Consider the following 22,598-nt stretch of genomic DNA (forward strand, 5'->3'; position numbering starts at 1 on the left):
AGGAGAGGCTGCAGTAATTTGCTTTTGCCTGAGTCTACAGGCAAAGGCAAGATTCCGCCCTTTTCTGTGCACATGAAATTTTGCATACTCCTGCAGTCTCTCATCATGTCAATCTTTTCTTCACACATAGGACAGAACAAACCAGGAAGATATAGTTAACTAGAGCTAATTTTAACCATAGAATAATCATTTTAACTATAGAATAATAATGATACAAAGCTTCAGTAAAGCTCTTCATAAAGATAGATGCTCTTTTGTGCAAAATATAATTAGGACATTGGGAAATTGACATATTAAATCAAAGCAAAAGTAAAACCAAGAAAGGATTCCAAGTGTTGTCTTCCTTTTTGAAAGCACTGCTAACGGAACCATAAAAGAGACAGTATTCAACTTCAGCATATTTATTAACAATGCATTGTTAATGTCACAAAATATGATGCCTCTGTTTCACAGGAACTAAGAAAAATATATTTTTTCTCAATGAAACATGTAAATTTCTAGTAGAAACTGTAGCATTAGATGTATATATGTGGACAGGTATGTTGTTAATTGTATAATTATGACCACTTAGTAAAGAGTGCAGTACTGTGCATACTCAGAAGTCAGTCTCGTTGCATTATTCCAAAGTATGATATCACATACTGTTTCATTATTGCTTATGATTATATGCTCTGCAAAATGCAATATGCATTTGTTTTTGAATAGTAATATAAAGATATCTGATAACCTGGTGTCTCAAGTCACTTTATCATTTATGTATGATACTACTGAGCACCTAGTATGTCAATGAAAATAGCTATGGCCTATAGGTTCAGCACAATGAAAGGAGCATCAGTTCTCTATAAGATCAGGCAATATCCTTGCACTATTTATATCTTTCATGCACTGTGGAGGAAGAGCATCCTATTGATCATAAGCCAGCATTGCCATTGATTGTTTTAAAATAGTGTAGTTACCAGGACTTTTGAAATCAATTACTTGATACAGTAGCCAGTTTCCAATATTCATTAATCATACGGATTTATCAAATTTAAATGGAAACTTGAGCATATGAGATGTGGGTATGTTTCAACCGATGTGTCTCTGGACATGTATCACTTTTTCTACTGAAGAGAATGCAAAACTGTATAATGTGTTGAATAATCATGAACTTTCTCATGTTTATTAAGTAAACCAACAACAAAGTGTATACAAATACTCCCACTGACATTGATATAATTATTCTTGTCCTGACATCTTATACAGTCTTATAGCCATAGTATCTTGGCCCAAGAAACAGTAGACACTTCTCTGATAATATATGCTCAAATTTCTTGAAGACTAAAAATGATAAACCACTATAAAATTACATCAATTGGATTAAAACAACAATACACCTATCACTTGCTTTAAAAAACATCAGGTTTTATTAAAAGAAACAAAATAGTAAATACAAAATCAAAAGGAAATGGAACTCTAAAAGAGATGAGCATAATCTCTTTAGTAAATTTGAAGCAACTCTCATTTAGTATCTAATTAACTGTTTCCAAGGAAGTGTTGTTCTCTGTCATGACAGAATGAGGAAATAATACAGAATAGAAAAATCTAAAAAAGAAACATTAGAAAAAATATGCAGGCATGAAAAGATTCACTCGCACAGTGATCAAAATAAAGTGTATTCACTGTCCCAACTAGTTTCTGTCAATAAGGGTCACATCTCTTAATATTACAGGGAAAATGTACAGTACAGTTTAACTGAGGAAATACAACCTATAATCAAAAATACTTAAATCAGTAAGACTGGCTCAAAATAACACTTCTGTTCACAAAAGTTTCGTCATTCAGTCCAGCAAAGAAATTTTTACGCACAGCTGTTCTTAAATCTAATAGCCTAGAAGAAAACATATTCATATACACAGCAAAGCCATATGCTCAGCAAAACACTTTATCATCTGGCTAGTGTTGCCATATGTCAAAAATGACTTGGAAGCAAACAACAACAACAACAGCAATAATAACAAGCAATGGTCTTCTGCATGGTTGTTACTAGGAGGTGGGGGCATGCAGGCTGCACCAGATGACACTCTAATGGGCTGTGACATTTGCCTGTGCCTCTTTTAAACACTGAAGAATGGGATGAGGCTCAGGAGGAGGAGAAAGGAGAGATCGCTTTTTTAAAAAAATAATTTATAAAATACATTTTAATTTATAAAATACATTATAGTTTAAAATTTTATTTTAAAAATTTATTTAAAAATATCATATCTTACCAAATTTTGACTTTAAGTATATGAAACAATGTCGATCTGCAGGGAGAGGCGGGAAATATAAATAAATTTTGTTATTATTATTACAGTATTACTTTAACCAAGTGAAACAAAATGCATTTAGGCTGTGCATAGGATATTGTAATTTAAAGATATAATTTTAATTTTGCTAGTTTATGTCACAACTGATGCCATTGCATACAGGAATTTAAATTCATGAGTAACATTAGTACAAAAAACGTTATTAAGGATTCTATATGGTGTGGTATGGGGAGGGAGGTCAATGACAGGGGGGATATGAGTTAACACTCTGGATGACACCCATCTTAGTGACAGTACTGGTCTGGATTCAAACTGATACCACAGGTTAACATTTTCAACATACTGTATATCTAGTAAGATATACCTAATAAGACACAACTGCAATTTATTTTCAAGTATACATTGCTCTACATATTTCTGCATACTGGCAGTAACTAGCAGACAACCAGCCAGTGACTCTTGTGGAAGATGAAAACAAACTAACAATCATTAAAAAAACCCACCCTGCACATATTCTACAATTTGGCAAGAACAGTTAAGCCAGCTATCTTGTCGACTGAGTGTGAACTTAACAGAGAAATTGGCTGTGGAAAGGATAACTCATGATTTTACAATGAAAAAAGCTAGAAAAATAAATTTTTAAGGCTAATTGATGTAATGCTTGCAGTCATGGTGATATGTCCACAGCTGGGTTTTTAAAAACTTTTCTGCCCTGCTCCAATCGTTCTTCCTCTGTGAGCCATACAGTCTGTCCTGAGCATCTTAAATGTGACCTGCAGATGTGGTGAATGCTATCCCACAGATAATTGTAGTGAATTGGACCTCTGCAGATGGGTTTTATTGTTAGCATAATGGCCAATAGGTGTCCAATGTAGAATAGGGTCTATTTGTATTTCTGACCTTGTTTGATATTTTTTGTATTAGCCTGGCAGGTTGAGGCTCAGAAAAGATATGAAGGTTAGGAAAAGATTGTAGGAGGAGTGGATTTTCTTGTTGCTAACCTTCTTGCTCAGTTCTCATAACTATGAGGGACAGGAAATGGATCCTGTTTGCACATTTTGATTTGATATGTTTGCTTCTGCACTATACTTTGGGAGTCCATCTTTCATTGTTCTCATCCTGGAGTGGCTTCATATAGCCTGATGGCAAACTGAGTTGACAGCAATCTAGATAGAATTTATTTAGAGGCCCAGCTGTGGGAGGATGTGGACCTCATAAATGAAAGGGCTGTAATACCTCTGTGCTGTGTATCATCTGATGCATCATTTACTACCAATAAAGCTATCTTATAGCAGTAATGTATGTCAGTGTTCAGCACTGAAGGAGTTTTTAGGGAGGCTTGAAACTACACATAGTAGTACTGAATCAAGATTCAACTACCAATCCAGTCAGCTTCTGTACATAGTCATACAGGGTCATGGATGAAGTTATTCTCTCCTCACTGCAAACACCAAATGTCTTGGTTCAAACTTACAGAAAGAAGCCACTCACTGAAAAATGCAGAGTTAGGATGAAGCCCTACAAGCTCTAAACACATCAGAACTGAGAGACAGCCCTTTGTGAAAGATCATCCCAATTCTGTAAATCCAATTCTTCTGCCTCCATTAAATAGTTAAATATTTGCACTTCGAGACTGAGCTTGCCACAGATGAACACAAGATGTGGCCAAGATATAAAACAACCTTCCTGTTATGAAAACTCTTCAACACTATAAAAACCATGTCCACAGAATTAGCTCTCATCCATTATGCTCTAAAATACAAATCTGATAATAATAGGCACATGAGTCATTTGTCTGGAGGTGACATAATTTAAATTGAATTAACTGTTAAAATGATGAACATTTTAAAAATTGAGGCCTTATGTTTTATGCTGTCACTACATTTGTTAGAGATTTCATCACCATCAAAGGAAGAAGGGGGGCATTTCAGAAGATCTGAATAAAATAAAATGTTTTCATTTATATTTCACTATTTGCACACACAAGCATCACAGGAACATTTACAATCTACATATTTAACTCCTTTAGTTATAGCAATGTTTTCATATTACGTAATGTAAAATTTTAAAAACAAAAAGAAACAAAGGGATATTAAAGCTTAAAGCTCTCCAGTGCCACCAGCAAGCCTCACAATTTGAATTTTAAGTATCTCAAACAATTCAAGCCAGCTACAGCGTGCAAAACTTATCTGTTGGACAGCAGTCGCTACCAGCATTCCCAATGGTCATGCCGTCTGGGGGATTCGGAGAGTTGTAGCCCAAAAGCATAACTTTTCCAAGCTCTAGTTAAAATAGAGATTGTAATGGCTCAGTGTTGTGTATATTGGGGGAGGTGGTGGGGGGTGGGAGTAGTGGAATACAACACAAAGGCGGGGTACAGACCGCCGCTTTGCGGCGGTCTGCCGCCGCCGCCGGTAGGTCCGTGGGGGAGCCGGAGCCTTCAGACGGCGCGGCTCCCGCGCAAAAAGAAGCTCCAAAATGGAGCTTCTTTTGAGTCGCGTTTGTGACGTAGCGAGGCGCCAGGGGCGCACTCGCTACGTCATAAAGGCTGCGACAGTACGGATGCTCAGCGTCCGATACGTAAAGATGGCGGCGCCCGTAAACAGGGCGCCGCCATCTTGTACGTATTCAACGTACTAGGGTTAGGGGGTGCGGAAACAACCCTTCCAACCCTAGTACGTATTGTATACAACTATTTGGCGGTCTATATCCCACCAAAGGATCTACAGATATAAGCCATTTTAATGGATAGGCCTGGCATCAATACTTGGAATTTTTAGAAGGTGCTAGAGCCTAACACTCTGTGAGGTCCACTGCTACTGCTTGTCGGTTCAACCCCATATTCTGCCTCCCCCACCCACCCCCTGTTGGCACCTTTGTAGTGCCCTTAGGATTGCCATAAGTTGGAAACAACTTGAAGGCATACAATAGCAACAACAAATGTAATGTTCTGGGTATTGATGGGATGCAAGATCTAAGTACTGCAGTATTGTACTATTCTATTTTTCTGTAATCATCCAGTATAGCATGATTCTGTGTACTGGGCAAATGAAATAATCCTTCCCCTATCAATTTCAGGTAAGCCTGCAAAGTGCCCCTCAAACATGGACACAGTTTTAGTAATGAATACGTATGGATGGATGGAAAGACTGTGCCCTCAAATTGTCAGGTGTTCATTAAGACATATATAGAAAGGCCTCGTGTGCATGGATATATGGAAAAAAGTTTTCCCCTCCATCCAGTCAGGAACTCTACTGTTCCACTTCACAATTTTTATTTCTGTTTTAACACTCTGGAGGGAAAGTTGCAGAGGAAAGAATCCCAGCAAAATTGGGGAGACTCATAATGTTCGACTGTGCATCAGCTTTTGAAAAAGGCTCAGGGACTTATCTTGACAGTAACTGGTTCAGCTCAAACAGTGCTCAGAGGACTAACCAAAGATTCTTACAGTGCTAGTATTGTGCATGGAAAGCTTACACGGAACAGCATTTGTTGATGGGAATCAATAGGGATTTCTGGGTGAGACAGAATATCTAGTTACATATCAATCTTGCTTCACACCTGCTTATGGGACAGAGACAGCTTTGGCCACCTTGGTGGATGACCTATGCAGTAAACTGGACAGAGGGAGTGTCATCCTGCTAGACCTCTCAGTGGCTTTCGACACCATCAACCATGGTAACCTTCTGAGTCGCCTTTCTAGGATGTGACTTGGGGGCATTGTTATGCAGTAGTTCTTGACTATCCTGGAGGGGCAGACCCAGAAGGTGGTGTTGGGAAATTCCTGTTCAACCCCCTGGCCATGCTCATAATAATTCCCCACCACCACCATAGTTCACACTCTGGTATTGAGAATTTGCTTTGCATACAGAGAGATCCAGGCTCAGCCCCAATGAGCACCTTGTATCTTTTACAATTAAAGGGCCAATAGTAGGCAGTAGATCCTTGGCCAATCAGATTAGACAATACAGGACCAGATTAACAGCAGTCTGACCTTTATAAAATCATTTCCCATATACTGTCATTATATCCATCTCTGCAAGTTGATCATTTTCTATCAGTGCATTCCTTGTGTATGACATTTAAAAAATCTACAGATTTAATAACAAACATGAAACTATCACTTAACATTTTGCAGTGCTAATTTAGGACTATCTGTTCTATTCAAATAGTTAAGGGCAAGCAAGAAGCAAAAATAAAAGATGGCAAAACTGGGTCAGCATCCTATATGCAACTCTTCAGTGACTTGCCAGTAAGGACAAAGAGAACTATTATAATAAAGCAGAAAAACAGAAGAAGACAACAACAACGAAGATCCAACAAATCAAAGAGATTAGATTTGAACCAAGAGTAAGGATCCTAGTGGTTTGATATCTGAACTATGATTCTGGAGACCAGAATTCGATTCTCACTTTGGCCATGAAACCCACAGATGATCTTGGGCAAGTCACATGCTCTCAGCCTCAAGAGAAGCAATGGTAAACTTCCTCTGAACAAATCTTGCCAAGAAAACCACATGATAGGTTCACCATAAGGTTGACATAGGTTGGAAACAACTTGAAGGCACACAACAACAAGGATCCTATATGACCAATAAGAGGGCACATTATATGATCAAGATGATATAAAAAGATAATGCAAGCAATATATGTAAGAATTACATAAAAGAGAAACACTGAAATAGCTTAAGATCTTGTATACATTGTCCCAATCATAAATGCTAATGAAGACAGTAGTTAAGAAATCAGATAAATATTAGCACTTGGAAGGACAGTTAAGAAGGAATTAATAAGATATATTTCTGTGCATTGTTGTGAAAGCAGGCAGGTGAAGAAAGTTGGGAGAAAGAAAATAAAGTCATTTGAATGTGGTGTTGAAGGAGGGTTGTGTCAATACCACAGACTGCCAAACAAACAAATAAAAGGGTCTGATTGCAAATGAAGCCTGAACTCTAACTAGACCAAAATAATTTAATGGCGGTTGTTACAGTTCAGACAAATCATAAGACAACATGACATCATCAGTAAATTTCATCGGCTGCTCCAAAAGTGTGGAATGACTTGCCAGAGGAGATCCATCATATTACTACCCTTGATGCCTTCAAAAAAAGTTGTCAAGATGGATCTCTTCCAGCAGGCCTTCCCAGACTGACCTCCCAAAGATAAGCCTGTCCACCCCTGGTTGTTCTACTCCATTGCCTGTTTTTAATTATTTCATAGTTATTATAACTATTTTAACTGTGTAAATTATATTTGGGTTGGGTTTTTTTGTTTTGTTTTGTTTTTTGGTCTTTCATGTTGGTAGAGGGTTGGGGATTATGTAGTTGATGATTTGTTGTGTATATATTTTATTTCCTTTTACTGTAACCCGTCTTGGTCCATAGGGAGAGAGACAGGCTAAAAATAAACATTATTATGATTATTAGTATCATCAAAGCAGAAAACAGTAGAAAAAGAAGAAGACCACATTACAGATGGATTGATACAAACAAGGAAGTCACAGACCTAGGCTTGAAACCCCTGTCTCTCACATGTGGGGTTGCCATAATGTGAAGCTGACTAGACAGAAAGTAACAACTACCCATACATGTTAGATGTTGTTTTACAGCTATTTTTATTTCTATAATTTCTTACTGCAAAATAATTAGGACCAAAAGTGTATAATATACAAACTACAATCATTTGTGTTTGTGTTTTAAAAATTGTTTTAAAATTGTAAAAATATCAGGTGTCTTACAAACAGAAAACATGTCAAATAGTGCCCAGCTAGGATCCTAGCTGTACATAACTCTGTCTCTCCTTCTCCGCCAACCCGCACCCCAAACATGACTGCTGCATTATGGGCCTGAAAGAAGACATTCTCCCAAAAGCCCATTGCCTCGTCAAGTTGGCAGCTGGGAGTGGGGAGTAGATTTCTTTGTGAGTGAAGTTCCAAAATTAAAATATTTTGAGCCAAACTGGCCTCAAGGCATAGAGACTGACCCCCCATCTTTTCCTGAATCCAGAAAATACTGTACATAAACCCAATCATATAGATGCTGGTTAGGATTATTTAGTAGTCTGACTGTTCCAATGAAACATTAGAGGTGATTTAGTAGATTATCACATGGAGGAGGCAAGGGTCCTCATCCCATCATTAAATCACCATTAAATCCTGTTAATAGCATGATCAAGAGAAGATTATCACACCCCTGCGTGCGTCTCCTGTTCTTGTCCCATCTGTAAACAGTAATGGAGGTGTCATTTGGTATGAATGGAAGTTTCCATTAATTTCCTGATCGTGCTATTAACAGGATTTAATGGCGATTTAATGACAGGAGGCAGATGCTTGCCTCCCATTTGATAAAGTCCTTTGTCACAATTTCAGAACTGAATCATGCACACAGGCACTTTCAATGCTTCTATGTTTCTGGGTAAAAATGAAATTGTAATTTTTGTCTATTCATTGTTCTTACATTTTAGAGAAACTGTTAATGAAAAGTTGAATGGGCTAGAAGGTGGGCTGGTGGTTGGGCGAAAAACTATATCCAAGCAGAAACTCGTGTCCTTTACATTTCAAACCTATTGGTAGATTTATGTTAATATGTTAACAACTGTTTAGTTTTTTACAAGAATTATGGAGGACTCCATTAAAAAAAGTATTCACAAATATATCCTATGTTTTAATTTCTAAATGAGAGGCATATTAGCCAGCCTTGTGTGAAAACCATGTTAGAACCCTCTTACACAGAAAACTTTATGTACATTTGCAGAGGAAAAAGTATGTCTTCTGTCTAGGAAGCTCAAGATATAGAATACGTTTAACTATACATAAGTATATAAAAAAATTGTACTTGGCTGTCTTTGCAGCCTACACTATTACTAGCCACCGTTGATCATGTGAACAACATTTTGCAGTTTCGGTTCTGGCACAGACGTCTATGATTCAATCAAGGGCATCAACTATGGGTGTGTAGGGAGTGTGGGCTGGCACCACTGCTCTCCAAACATCTGCCTTTTGACAGAAATGAGCTGCAGCATTTGCCTGGTCTCTTTAAAACACTGCAGTGATGGTGTGAGTGGGGGCCTGGCTCAGTGGGAGGAGAAAATAACTTTTAAAATTCTTTTAAGTTTTTATTTTAAAATATCACATCTTACCAAATTTTCACTTTAACCACATGAAAATACATTTAGGCTGTGTGTGTGATATTGTAATTTAAATGTATAATTTCAATTTTGTTAATTTTTTATGTCACAACTATTGTCAAGACATTCATTGATACAGAATCTATGAGTAACATTAGTACAAAAACATTACTAAGGATTCTATATGGTATAGTATGGGAGGAGGTCAATGGAGTGGAGTGACACCATGAGTTACCATACCAGATGACTCCAACCCTAGTGACACCACTGGGTTTAATCATAATCACAGCAGAATGAGAGTACCAGAACATAGGATTGGCTTGCACAAGAATTTTGCAACTGTATATCACTTTAGAACAAGTTCATATAATGACCATATAATGGTTCATATAATGGCTTGGCTCATATCTATGAGCTGCCTGCTACTCTTGTCTGAAAATAACTTTAAGGGAAAGATTATCATTATGTCTGATATTTTGAAAAGGCAAAATGGAGGCAAAAATGTGGTTCAATGGTTAATCCGTATATAGTCAGATGATTTATTTTACTGGTTCTGGGATAGGGAACTTAACTCTAGAGTACATCGCTTTGTGACATAACATCTTTATTATGTCTTCAAGGAAAAAAATTGACTGAGCTCAAGTTACTATACGGTATATCTATTGGTTAATTAGTACTTGAGGAAGAAACAAATAAAACATGTTATTGACTTTTATATCTTCAATCAAATAAATATTTACTACTGCAATTTACAAAAATTATTCACCTTTCAATAACAGATCACAAAGCAAATATGCAGTACAGACACTAATGAATGTCTAAGACCATCAGCAAACAAATTAAGGATGAAAGAAAAAGAAGAGCTTTCTAGCTATCATGAATGGTCTATAAATAGCATGCGAGCCTCCTTTAAAGATATGTGATCTCTTACATTAAGAGACTTATTTCAGTGCATGACTGACCTTGAAATGGAGAGAAGAGCCACAGTAGAGAGGCATCCTGTTTGACTGAACAAAGAATACAGATACTCAGTACATGCCTCTTGTCAATGACCATTGTTGGAATCTGCCTATGCCACACTGGGACAATCAATTTTGTAAATGGTTGCAATAATCAAGGAAATTGCCTAATTTATAAATCCTTGCATACAGCATTTTAATGGATTCCTACATTTTAATGCTGATGCCTTCAAAGCTGAATGAATTGTTGTCCAAGCTGTCACTGCATAAAATGATAAAAACATTGAAGTTAGCTGCATCCCATGGATATTCAAATACAATCACTCATTAGTGACTTCTGAGGTAGTCTTCCATTATAAAGTAGCAAAATGAATGAAGAACCAGTTTCCTTTTAAACAAAACTTTGGTCAAATCAGTCAATCAAATTATATGCTCCAACCATATTGCTAATCCTTGAACACCATTAACTCTGAAATGAAATAAAAACTATCATCTTTTCTGGCAGCACTGTATTTTATTTTCCAACCCCATCCTGAAAATGAAGAGCAACAACAACAGCAGCAGCAACAACAACTCTTCCCATCATTAACCTAATAGGCAACATTGTTTTCATTGACACACAAATATAAGGTCAGTGTTACAAATATAGCTTCTGGCTCAAAATATCAAGAAAGACACTTTGGAGCCACTGTGACATTTGCTGGGGGGGGGGTGTATGTGGCTGACATATTCTGAGGCTGAGGGCCAATATTTATATTCTAGAAAGGTACAACACCATAAAATGTAATGGTTTCCCTTGAAATGAAAGAAATTCTTATTACAACTAAAACCTCTTTCTATTACCAATCAATAGATATGCCCATTCTGCTATGGAGATTTCCCTCCATATTTAGAAGTGGTTATGCATAGATTGCCATTCAGAGTTAAATCTTAAGCAATTGATTTCAGCCAATGGTGGGCTGTCAGTACTTTACTTACTGCTCAATCTCACTAACCTGACATTTATGGTGTACTGATTGGCCTCTGTCAGTGGTGTTGGTTGTAAATTCACTTTGAAAAGCTTTGTGTTAACAGCCTTCAACCAGAGCTCTGAGAAGGGTATGAGCAGGCAGGCTGACAATTGGTCGACCTTCTGCCCTTATTACAGTGAGTAAATCAGGCTTTGAGCTATTAAGCTGGAGCCTGAGGCCTACACAAAAAGGATTGACATGACTAAAGGTCAACCTCTGTCACACATGTGTAACAATTTGGATAATGGAATTCTGTAACTTATCTGAGAAGGAGAGGGGAGGTGGCAATCACTTAGAAGCAGAACAAATGTTAGACTACATTTCCTTGCATCTTCTTTCTCTGGTTTTATTGGGGGAGAGGAGCAGACATTCAAGACCAACTGTATAACATGCACATAAGAACTTATCTTCAGGCTATGACATTCCACACTGTAAAAACTGGCAACAGTTGAGCAAGGCAAGTCTACAAAATATTTCCAGCTTGAGAGCTTTTCTATGTTGCTTCAGCACAATAATTTGTGTTTTTAATTGGTCTGTACCATCAATACCATACTGGAATCAGAGTCTGTTCTGAGTATCAATACATTTTATTAAAATGTTGCTGTTATTCATTCACTTATAATTGAAAGATGGTAGAAATAAGTCAATGTGGTATTTTGTGCAGGAAATAAAGTCAAATTTTCTTCAATATTAATACAAATCCAGATTAAAGAACGATAATGCTTAGGAGTTATAAATATCTAGCAAGTGGAAAAGAAGAAATGAAGAAGACCCATGACCTGTTGAAATTTTCTTCATGGTTTAAAAAACATTCTATTATTTTGGGATGTTATCTTCTACAAATCACAAAATCATATATTAATAGTTTTTTAATACCGTAAGACCTACATAAGCAAAATGGGGTTTTACAGTTCTATCCTACAAATATCTTCTCAGAAGTAAGTCCTATTAATCTAAACTGTACTTTGAGGCAAGTAAGTATAGGACTGCAGCCTAGATGGCTTATTTATTTAAGGAATAGTACTCCTGGGAGCTCAAGCCCTGTTTCATTCATCTGCATGATCTAAGATCGTAGCCCCAATTACATGAATTAAAATTGAAACAGGCCCAATATTGTGGTATACAATTCGATTCCCAAAATATGCTTAGATGTTTGGTCCAGATGAAATGTGCAAATAAAAATAAAAGCAGTATTTCCTCCTTACACTACCATTATAAATTTTATATTCAAAACATGTTTTAAAACACTTACATTGGGTTAGAATAAAGTTTCTGGACTGTATATAAAAGTCTACTTTCATGGTTAAAAAACTAAAATTAATATAGCTCATTTAAGAAAACATATTTTACCCAAAGCATATATAGAAGGTGGAGTGTAGCTGTGTGTGGAGAGAGAGAGAGAGAGAGAGAGAGAGAGAAATGAGGACATTCCCTTCCTAAGTAAGAATTCTAATCCACTACATGAAATCTTCCTTCAGTCCCCAAATTTCTAGCATTGAAGAGAACAAGACAATGGAAATTATTCACATATAGAATTAATATTTGCCTTGTTCACATTCTCTTGTTAACTTGAGCCTTGTCTGCATGGGCCAAAAAGCCTACCCCCCCCTCCCGTTGCTATTCTGGCATTGTCCCTTGGTTCTAGCGTGAGCAGTCTGGATGACAAATGGCATTTTCCACATCAAAACCAGGGTGTAACAGCCTTACAACATTTTTTTTTAACTTACCTGTTACTTTGGATCTTCCAAGAAGATCCAGAGCCCTCTGTTCCTGTATCACATGTGGTCAGATTGTCACAGGTAACGGGAGCAGGTTGGGGAAACTGCAGAGTATCCTGCTACCAGAGTATCTGGGCTACCCCCAGAGTATCCTGCCCAGTGCAGACAATGCTTTGGATGTCTAAACTGTATTTCTAATTGGTCAATTTTAATTTAAAGTTACTGCAATGATAGAAATTTGGGGGGAAATTCATTGGGATTCAGCATTCTTATTTGAAGAAGCACTGTCTTCTTTTAGCTATAACCCTGCATAAAAGCAAGCTGGCACGGTAACTGCTAAACGTAAGACTGGCACCATCAGATTTATGACAGCTAATCAAGTTGGGGAGGGGGAAACCTTCATTCAGACTCCCAGGATCAAGCTCATGTGACTTGCTCAAGGTGACCCAGTGGATTTCATGGCCAAGCTGGGTATCAAACTGTGTTCTCCAGAGTTGTCATCCAATACTCAAACCACTATGCCACACTAGCAAACATACTAACAGATATATTAACATAAGTGTGTGTGGTTCAAGGAAACCTGTATATTAGTGGAACCTGTATATTGTGTGGAATTTTCTACATGCATTCTAACAACATTTGTGTGTCTCACAGCACCCATGCATGCTTGCACGCATGCACACACAGAAACAATGGCTGCAGTGCATGGCTACTTGGAAGCAAGTCCCATTGGACTGAACAGCTTGGATTCTATAAATGGGAAGGAGATCAGAGCAGAGGTTTTCTTCCTCTGTTCTCTTTGCAGCTTACTATGGTCCTTGAAAATTCATTCTTTGATATTGCAGAGCCTAAGGAATATTCTAGGATGGAAGCCTGTAGGTCTACGGGGAACTGGAACAAATCATCACCTCATTTTTATGAACAAAGAGCCATTTTAGGATCTAAGCCAATGGAATTTCTTCCTTAATAAATATACATAAAATTACAATATTAATCAGATATGATCAGTAATGTTTCAGATACCTTCAGTAACTAAAATATTAAAAACAGAGGTTTATATTATATTTAATTAATCCACAAAAGGGTTGAGCGCCAACAGTTCTAAGGAAATTTATTTCAGTATATTAATCTTCCAAAAGGAAATTAGAGAACTAAAATGCTTCTAGCAGAATAATTTTTATAGTCAACATAAAGCTCCAAAATACTTAGACATTTAAAAATGTAATAAAAAGAAGTCTAGTGTAAAAGTATATTTTCTCATAGCAGACATAAAGTATAGCTCTTTTACTCCTGTATTGCAAGTTATAATGATAACATTACGAGGTTTATTTTCAAGACAAAATTATTTGAATTTCATGAACATGACATATTTGAAACCAAGCTGACAAGCAGTCTAGAATACTAGATGATGGATTGCTGAGAAACATAATTTTCACCTTAATATAGATATGGTTTGCACATAATTTTATCCTCTTGCGCTTTCCCACATCAAAAACCTAGACTAAAATACAGCTTAGAGAATACTGAGGCACATCTATCACTGCAAGTGTACGTTGTTCCTTATTTGGGAGAAAGGTAATGGCTCTGTCTCTTTTCTGTTCCCACGGTTTTTGAAAAATAATCTATAGAATTTGATTGTCTCCACAGCTTAACTAGAAGCTTACAGTTAAATTTCCCATGAGCAGATTCAGAACATATCATGTAAATCAGTGGTGCTCAAAAATTTTACCCTTGTACATCTACATGCGGATTTCATGCCCCACCCCCACTCAATGTAGTATGTAAACAAAAATATTTTGTTTAGTGTGTGTATTTTTATTTGCATATTCATGTATATTTATATTTTAACATATTATAAGTAAATAACATTGTTCAAATTAGAATAGATTTATTTAAATTCATTCAATATTTAACTTAATGTATGTGTAAATTTTATAGATAAAATATTTAGAAAGAGATGGGGGGGGGGAATTGTGGCCTCCAAGTACCACCACCACCACCCCCCAACAACTCATGCCCTCCCTGGAGGTCCTGACCCACCATTTGAGAACCACCCTTGTAAATTATCCCTACAGCAATTTTAATTAAGTCAAATATGTTAGAGTCATCAGATGTAAAGATCTCTTGATAAGATCCTCTTGACCCATCTTATTTCTACTGCAATCCTGCAATGAGGACTACACCTTTATGAAAACAGGCTGTGAATTTATATTCTCTTTAAATTATCTCTCTCTCTCTCTCTGTCTCTCTCTAATCTAACATTGTACATGTTTAGGATCACCCTAAACACAAGGTTGATTCCAGAGAATGAATAAAGAAAATGTAAATTTCTAACAGTACATTTCTATGAATTTGTATGCAAAAATAAAGCTTTTTGAATAGACTGGGATACACTGTCAAATAATGCCAAGCTAGGAACATGTATTTCAGCAGAATTCAAGATCAATTAACTTTCTATAAAATGAGAACTTCCTTTTAATCTTAAACATACAGTGCTCCCTTCCCTTACACAGGGGATCCTTTCCGGACACCACCACCACCACTCACCCACCCACCCCCGTAAGGGGAAAATCGTGTATGCTCACACCCCATTGAAAATAATGGGGTGCGTGCATGCGGCACCATGTGGTGCACGCGCCACGAGCACATGTGCCATTCATTAGATTCTCCTGTAGGTTCCACGTATGCTGAAAGCAGCAGAAGTGAAGCCCACATGTGGCACGGACTCACTGTACTTCTTTGGATTTAATTTCCATTTAAACAACTGTCTTCATTAATTCTTACATAAAATATTATTTTTATTTAACCAAATTATTTCAAATCTTCCAACACTGAGATATTATACAGTTTTTACAGTGTATTAAGTACATATGTAATTATAGCTTAAGTGCTGTGGAAATGAAGCAAACACACATCTGTAGTCAAACAAATACAGTACTGCATAAATTCAGATAATGACTTTCCAACACACACTGCTTTCTTTATCTTATGCATAATTGAATTTAAGTTCCATGGGTATCTCAGGAACTGAAGCTGTGACAAACTAGCACCATTGATTTCAACAGGGCTTAAACACAATTAGCATTTTAAAAAAAAAACTCCCTTTCACAGTGGTGATTTTAAACACTAATTTAATTTCCACTAAAACTATGAAAAATTCTTGCTTTTATTTGTTCTAGTGTCTCTATAATGTGCTTCCATGGTTCCTGTCAACCCCATGAATTTCACAGCATTTTCTTAGGCAAGGAAAACTCAGAGGTGTGTTTGCCAGTTCCTTCCTCTGAATGTATCCTACAGATATTCATTGGTGTCTCCCATCCAACTACTAACCAGGGCTCACCCTGCTTCGCTACCATGATCAGACAGAATCTGCTGCCTTTTGTAGTACTAGAGCATAATTTCAAAATCTATTTGATCTACTTTATAAGAATATACTTGTAAATTAAATTTTATTTTTCATGTCTTCCTGCATTCTGAGATGTTAACATCCTTATCATGATTCCAAAAGTTAACTTGATATTATACAAATATTTAAGAGCAACAGGAGTTATGGCCACAGGCTTACATTCTAATAGACTGCCACACATAACACAGCTTTAAACATCTCAAAGGGGGGGGGGGGTAATTCAGGCGTAAACATCTTGAGAGGGAAGAAAACATTAACTAATTTTGGGCACATTAAGATTTATGGCAAGCAATTTATGGGTATAAAAATAAGATTCAGTGTCTCCATAGATCTGTCAATGGAGTTCCAGAAGCATTTTCATCTCTGTGTCCCAAACAGTTACAATGGGGTCCACACACACCCATGTTGTGGGGGAAAGAGAAAAAGAGGGACATAATTTGCCATTCACAGCTTTCCAGACCTAAAGCCTTAAAGTCTGAAAAACTTCAACAACAAGAACATACAAACCATTTAAATGTCTGTATTTTTTCCTGTGGAATTTAAAGTGAGTCCTCTATGCATTCCTTAAGTCTAGCCTTATTACAATTTGATGTTAAACAGAAAGAGGGAACCTTGTGCAACAAGATTAATTTATCTCTTGGGGGAAGAAACACATTAATAACTGAGATAATGTTTTCATATATGTTGGGAACAAGTGCAATTTCACTTCTTTATTAGAAAACACATTAAGATAAAATTATCTCATTCTCCTCAATAAGTCCCAATTTCTGAGAAAGTTTGTTTTCTTTGCATTAGGAAAGAATTGTTTTCTTTAAAACTAGAAATATTATTGAATTCTGATGGAATCAATGCTTGTGTTGGGGGGAAAAAGCAGTGTTTACTCGCTAAACCATGAAACCGTATATGGGTGCACACAGAGTATATGTGTGTGTGAAATCAGTTTATTGTGTTTTAACAGCTTAAAATGGGCTAAAGGAAAATTAAAGGAAATGCGTACAAAATGATTCATATTTTTGGCCTCCTAAAGAGATGATCTTTTCTGTAAGACATAAAAAATGACTTGGCTGATTGATAAAGAACTATATAATTTCCCAATGAACACCCATAGGTGTCAGGCCATGTCGTGAGGTAATGGAATGGTGTTTAATTTACTTCAGACTGCTGTACATTGAACTGTATGGATTAGATACAAAGCAAACACTGATGTGTGGCAGGAACTCTTGCACAGACAAGCCAAAAAAAATGTATCCGCCGTGTACAGCTATACATCAAATGCAATAGCCCAGTGTTTGCCAAAATAAAGTAAATAAAGGAGTACCACATTTGGTCTAGTGTTTTATTGTTCTTCCATGTTTTTGACTTATGTGCAGAGCCAACCCTACCACTAGAAGCAACAGCTGGTCCAGGCTGTTGAGATACTGGAGAGAAACAACAAAATGTTGGCAGACAGACCCCCTCTCATAGCTACTCCATTGCCCTGTGATACAGGAGAACATGCTCCCCTTCTAATGGACTGATTCAACTGACAGTGCAGTCCATTTCAAGAATAGGAAAAGGCACTATCTATTTCTTTGCTTTAAGCAATATCTTGGGTCAACCTTGCTCATTCTAGAAATTACTACAAGACCATTATGAATCCCAAATGGGATGCAACATGACTTTAATGCAACATTTTGCTATCTATCATTATGACTCATAGAATCACAGTTGAAAGAGACCTCCAGAGCCATCAAATTCAACCCCCTGCTATGGAAACAATGAAAGCACCCCCAACAGATGGCCATACAGGCTCTGTTTTAAACTTTCAAAGAAGAAGATTCCACCACACTCTGAGGCAACATATTCCACTGTTTTAACAGCTTACTATTGGGAAGTTTTTCCTCATGCTGTGGTGGAATCTCTTTTCCTGAAGTTCAAATCTGTTGCACTGGGCCCTATTTTCTGGAGCTGCAGAAAACAAACTTGCTCCATCTTCAGTATGACATCCTTTCAAATATTTAAACAGGCTTTCAAATCACCTCTTAACTGTCTCTTCTCCAGACAAAACATATTCAGCTCTCTCTCTCCTCATAAGGCATGGTTTCCAGGCTTTCACCATTTTGGTGGCCCTCCTTTGGACATGCTCCAGCTTGTCAACATCTGTTTTGAATTGTGGTGCCCAAACCTGGTCATAGTATTCCAGCTGAGCCTTGACCAAAGCAGAGCAGAGTGGTACTATTACTTTCCTCAGTCTGGACACTATACTCCTATTCTATGTAGCATAGAATCACATTGGGTTTTTTAGCTTCCACATCACATTGTTGTCTCATGTTTAACTTGTGAACTACTAGATCCCTTTCAGATGTACTGTTCTCCAACTAGGTATCCCCCATCCTATATCTGTGCATTTCATTTTTTTCACCCTAAGTGTAGTAGCTTACATTTCTCCCTGTTGAAATTCATTTTATTAGTTTTGGCCTAGCTTTCTAATCTATTAAGGTCATTTTGAATTTTGATCCTGTCCTCTATGGTATTAGCTACCCCTCCTAATTTAGTGTCATCTGCCAATTTGATAAGACATGCCCTCTATTCCATCATCCAAGTCATTTATAAAGATGTTGAGTAACCCTGTGGTACTACAATGGTCACTTTTCTCCAGAATGTAGAGGAGCCATTGGTGAGCAGCCTTTGAGTTCACTTGCTCACTTGGAGGTTGGAAGCAATGCCAAAGGCACACTCCACTCCTAAGAACTGCAGTGTAGCTTTGGCACAGCTTCTGGCCTCTTAAGATGTGTGTGTCATTTAAACAGCATACCTCCAAAGTGACCCAAAGCAGGTTTATTTTGGCCTGTCTGTTCGGGTCCCAAGTGTCCCACATATAGACCACATTCCTCTTTATGCGACCTGGTGAGCATTGACAGAGCTGTTGCTTAAACATTTCCACCTGAGATTCTGGAATAGCTTTAGGATCTGCCACAGGAGTAAATTACAACTAATTCCTATTCCTTTGTTTTAAATAGTACTTGGTTGTGATAAGCACATGCTGAATTTAACTCAGTCTGTGCAGCTGGATTATAAATATAGAAAACAATATTTAAAAATTCTGGGATCTTCAGGGTACTCTCATAGATCAACAATAATTGATTTTAAAAAAATCATTTCTTATTTTAGAGCTTGACTGAATCATACTCTAAAATAAAATATAAATTAGTTCAGGTGAACAATTGAGGCTGCACATTTTCTCCTCCCCTTAACATCTGAAATGGGGATAGAACTGAGTGAACATCTGAAATGGGGATATCCTGGGAATAACCAAGATAGAAGCATAGTGTCATTTTGTTGTTGTTGTTAACTGTCATCAAGTCAACTTTGACTTGTGGTGACAGAATGAATAAGAGACTCCCAAGTTACCCTGCAGACTCAGAGCCCACAGACTCACAGCCGTGGCTTCCTTTCTTTCAGACACTGGTTTTTTGAGCGGAACATTGCGAATAACCTCACTCACGCATTCCGGGTTTGTTATTCAAACCATTAACTGCATCTGTCTGCATCTCTGGGAGTCTGGTTGCTCACACATACAAACACTCAAACATGGAGTTGATGGTGCGAATGCATTCGAAATTTATTCAAGGCGTGCAGAGTTTAATCCTGGGTCTATTCGCATCAGTTATGTACACTGCTGTTGCTGCTAATCCTTTTTTTAAACTCAGGAAAAAAATGATACCAATTAGCCTGGGTTAAGGGGGGGGGGGTAGCCCCCCTCATAAAAAAAATCTTAATTGGGTACATTCGGGATGCATGTGAACAATGGAGATTCAAACTGGATTCATCCTGGATTATTTTCACCATCTGCAAAACCCCTGAGTGTATCCATCTGTAATGGTGTTTTTTCTCTTTTCCTACTGTCCTCTACTTTACTTTATTACTTCACATTACTTTACATTATTTTACTTTATTACTTTACATTACTTTATATTATTGTCTTTTTTAATAAGTGATGTCTTCTCATGATATGCCCAAAGTATGACCATCTCAGTTTAGTCACCTTGGTTTTTAGGGGGCGTTCAGGCTTGATTTGCTGTAAAACCCATTTATTTGTCTTTTTCCAGTCCATAGTATCTGTAGAATTCTTATACATCATTAGTATTAGTACTAGATTGTCATTAGTAAAAGTAATATTAAACTACAGTTTCCTGTTTCAAATATTAGCAGGAACTGCAACAAAATTCTGGTAAAGCATGAAGAGAGGGGGGAGAAATAAAGGAAGAACAAATGTCCCTGACACTCCTCCCCAGCAATCTAAATTATTATTTAGCTGGAAATATTACACCGAAAAAGAAAATGACTAAACCAAGCTGACTTTTCTTCTAACAACCTAATATGAATTAGTAAAAGGAAAGAGTACTGAACTAGACAATTTACTGCTCTAATTTATTGATTTATCGAACTAGCAAAAATCTGTAACTCCAATTTAAAATTGATTATATTCACCTGTCATTAAAGGGAGTTTAAATAACAATAATAATAACAATAACAATATTTAAAACAACAACAACAATAAAATCAAAAAAGTGCAGCCATCAAGCATTTGTATTATCCAGCTATTGCCAGCTTTACCACAGTTGCCCCTCTTGTGGTGCACCAATGAAAATATGACCAAACCTCAATAAAACATCTCTGTTTTAAGTGGTAAAATAGAGAATAACACTAAAATGGAATCCTATTATTTCATCGGGTTATTATCACTAGTTTCTCTGTGGCCAATGGTTCAATCATACAATTGTACAGCTTTATGTCAACTTGTAAGAACATGCAAAATCTGTTTTCTTCGCAGAAATTTACTTGAAGTTGCTTTATCCTGCTTCTACTGTCATCTTCAGACAGAAAAAATATGAGCAGATTTTACAAGTCCACTTTTAAACTTTGTAATTTTTTAATCAATTACTGGTGCTTTTGATCATTTGTTTTAATCATAGTTAAAATTAAATAAATAAATGAGATTAAACAAAGCATCTCACAAAACTTCAAACTTTGTCATATTTTAAAAGCCAGATTCCTTTGAAATGTAACTTACTTCCCAGAGGTGCTGCGTGTTTCTGGTTGCTCCTGTTTGCACCTTTTCTGGCAGAAGAAGAACTCCCTGGAAAGGTCCAATCCAGGTGCCCTGCTGAATCCTCTGAGCTGCACAGATGCCATAGGCCAAACCAGGCACGGTGCTGGTGCATAGACACACTTCTCGAGGCAGATCCCGGAGCCACTCAGGAATCTCAGGTGGCGGTGCTGCCGCCGCGGCACTACTAGTACCTACCAGGCGGCGCAAAGAGTGCAGAGGGCCGTGCATGGGACACTCTCCATTACGATTATCTGCACACATATCACAGCCTGTGGAGAAAAGATCAATATAAGTTAAAATTAGCTAGTTGTAGCTAAATGACTGCCATTTTAGCCCAAAAAAGAATTATATGATTGCAGCCACCACTTTTTAAATGCTGACATCAAAACAGAAATGCACACTTGAAATATTTACTCCTATTTCCATAGTACAGTAAAACTACATTTTCCTCAACTGTTATTTCAATTACAATACATATTGCAACACCTATTTAACATTTATTTTAAAAAGAAAATGTATACAGGGCATAACAAATGTATAATCCTTAAGAAAAAAAAATAATAAAACTTTACATGGATAAAGAGAACTTCAGAAGTTTCATTTTATTCCACTTCATGTTAATGGTTTCCACATTCATTACATGCTGTAAGTTCCAGACTTCCAAGAACACAGTTAATTCTCAGGCATATATTTTGCAAATAATAATGAACCTCTTTGAATTCATCATAGGCACTGGCACATTTTGCATATTATAGAATAACTAAAGGTTTCAAACAAGTCCGTTCCAGGAATATATTCAAAATGTAGTACTTGTTCTTCATTATTTACACAGCAATTCCTTTTGCCCCTGTAAATTTGCATCATATACATCTAGCAGCTAAAAATAAAACAAAAATATTCACCAGTTGGCTGGGGATTTGATGGTCCAAACCACAAATCTGGAATAAGTAAGCAGCCTGGAACCACTGGTTATAAACCCAAGGGGTTTGTTTTTTTTTGCC

The 22,598-nt window shown here is 37.0% G+C and overlaps 1 protein-coding gene across 2 annotated transcripts in view; it reads right to left on the reverse strand.

Moving 5' to 3' along the window:
• The window catches only part of PRDM6 (PR/SET domain 6), a 115,928-nt gene that overhangs the window by 73,372 nt on the left and 19,958 nt on the right, over nt 1–22,598 (reverse strand). For both annotated transcript variants that reach the window (XM_042453475.1, XM_042453474.1), the window contains exon 2: nt 21,559–21,866. In XM_042453475.1, coding sequence (XP_042309409.1) covers nt 21,559–21,866 — 308 coding nt within the window. The remainder of the gene's footprint in view (nt 1–21,558; nt 21,867–22,598) is intronic.

This window comes from Sceloporus undulatus, chromosome 2 (genome assembly GCF_019175285.1).
Source record: "Sceloporus undulatus isolate JIND9_A2432 ecotype Alabama chromosome 2, SceUnd_v1.1, whole genome shotgun sequence".
Lineage (NCBI taxonomy): Eukaryota > Metazoa > Chordata > Lepidosauria > Squamata > Phrynosomatidae > Sceloporus > Sceloporus undulatus.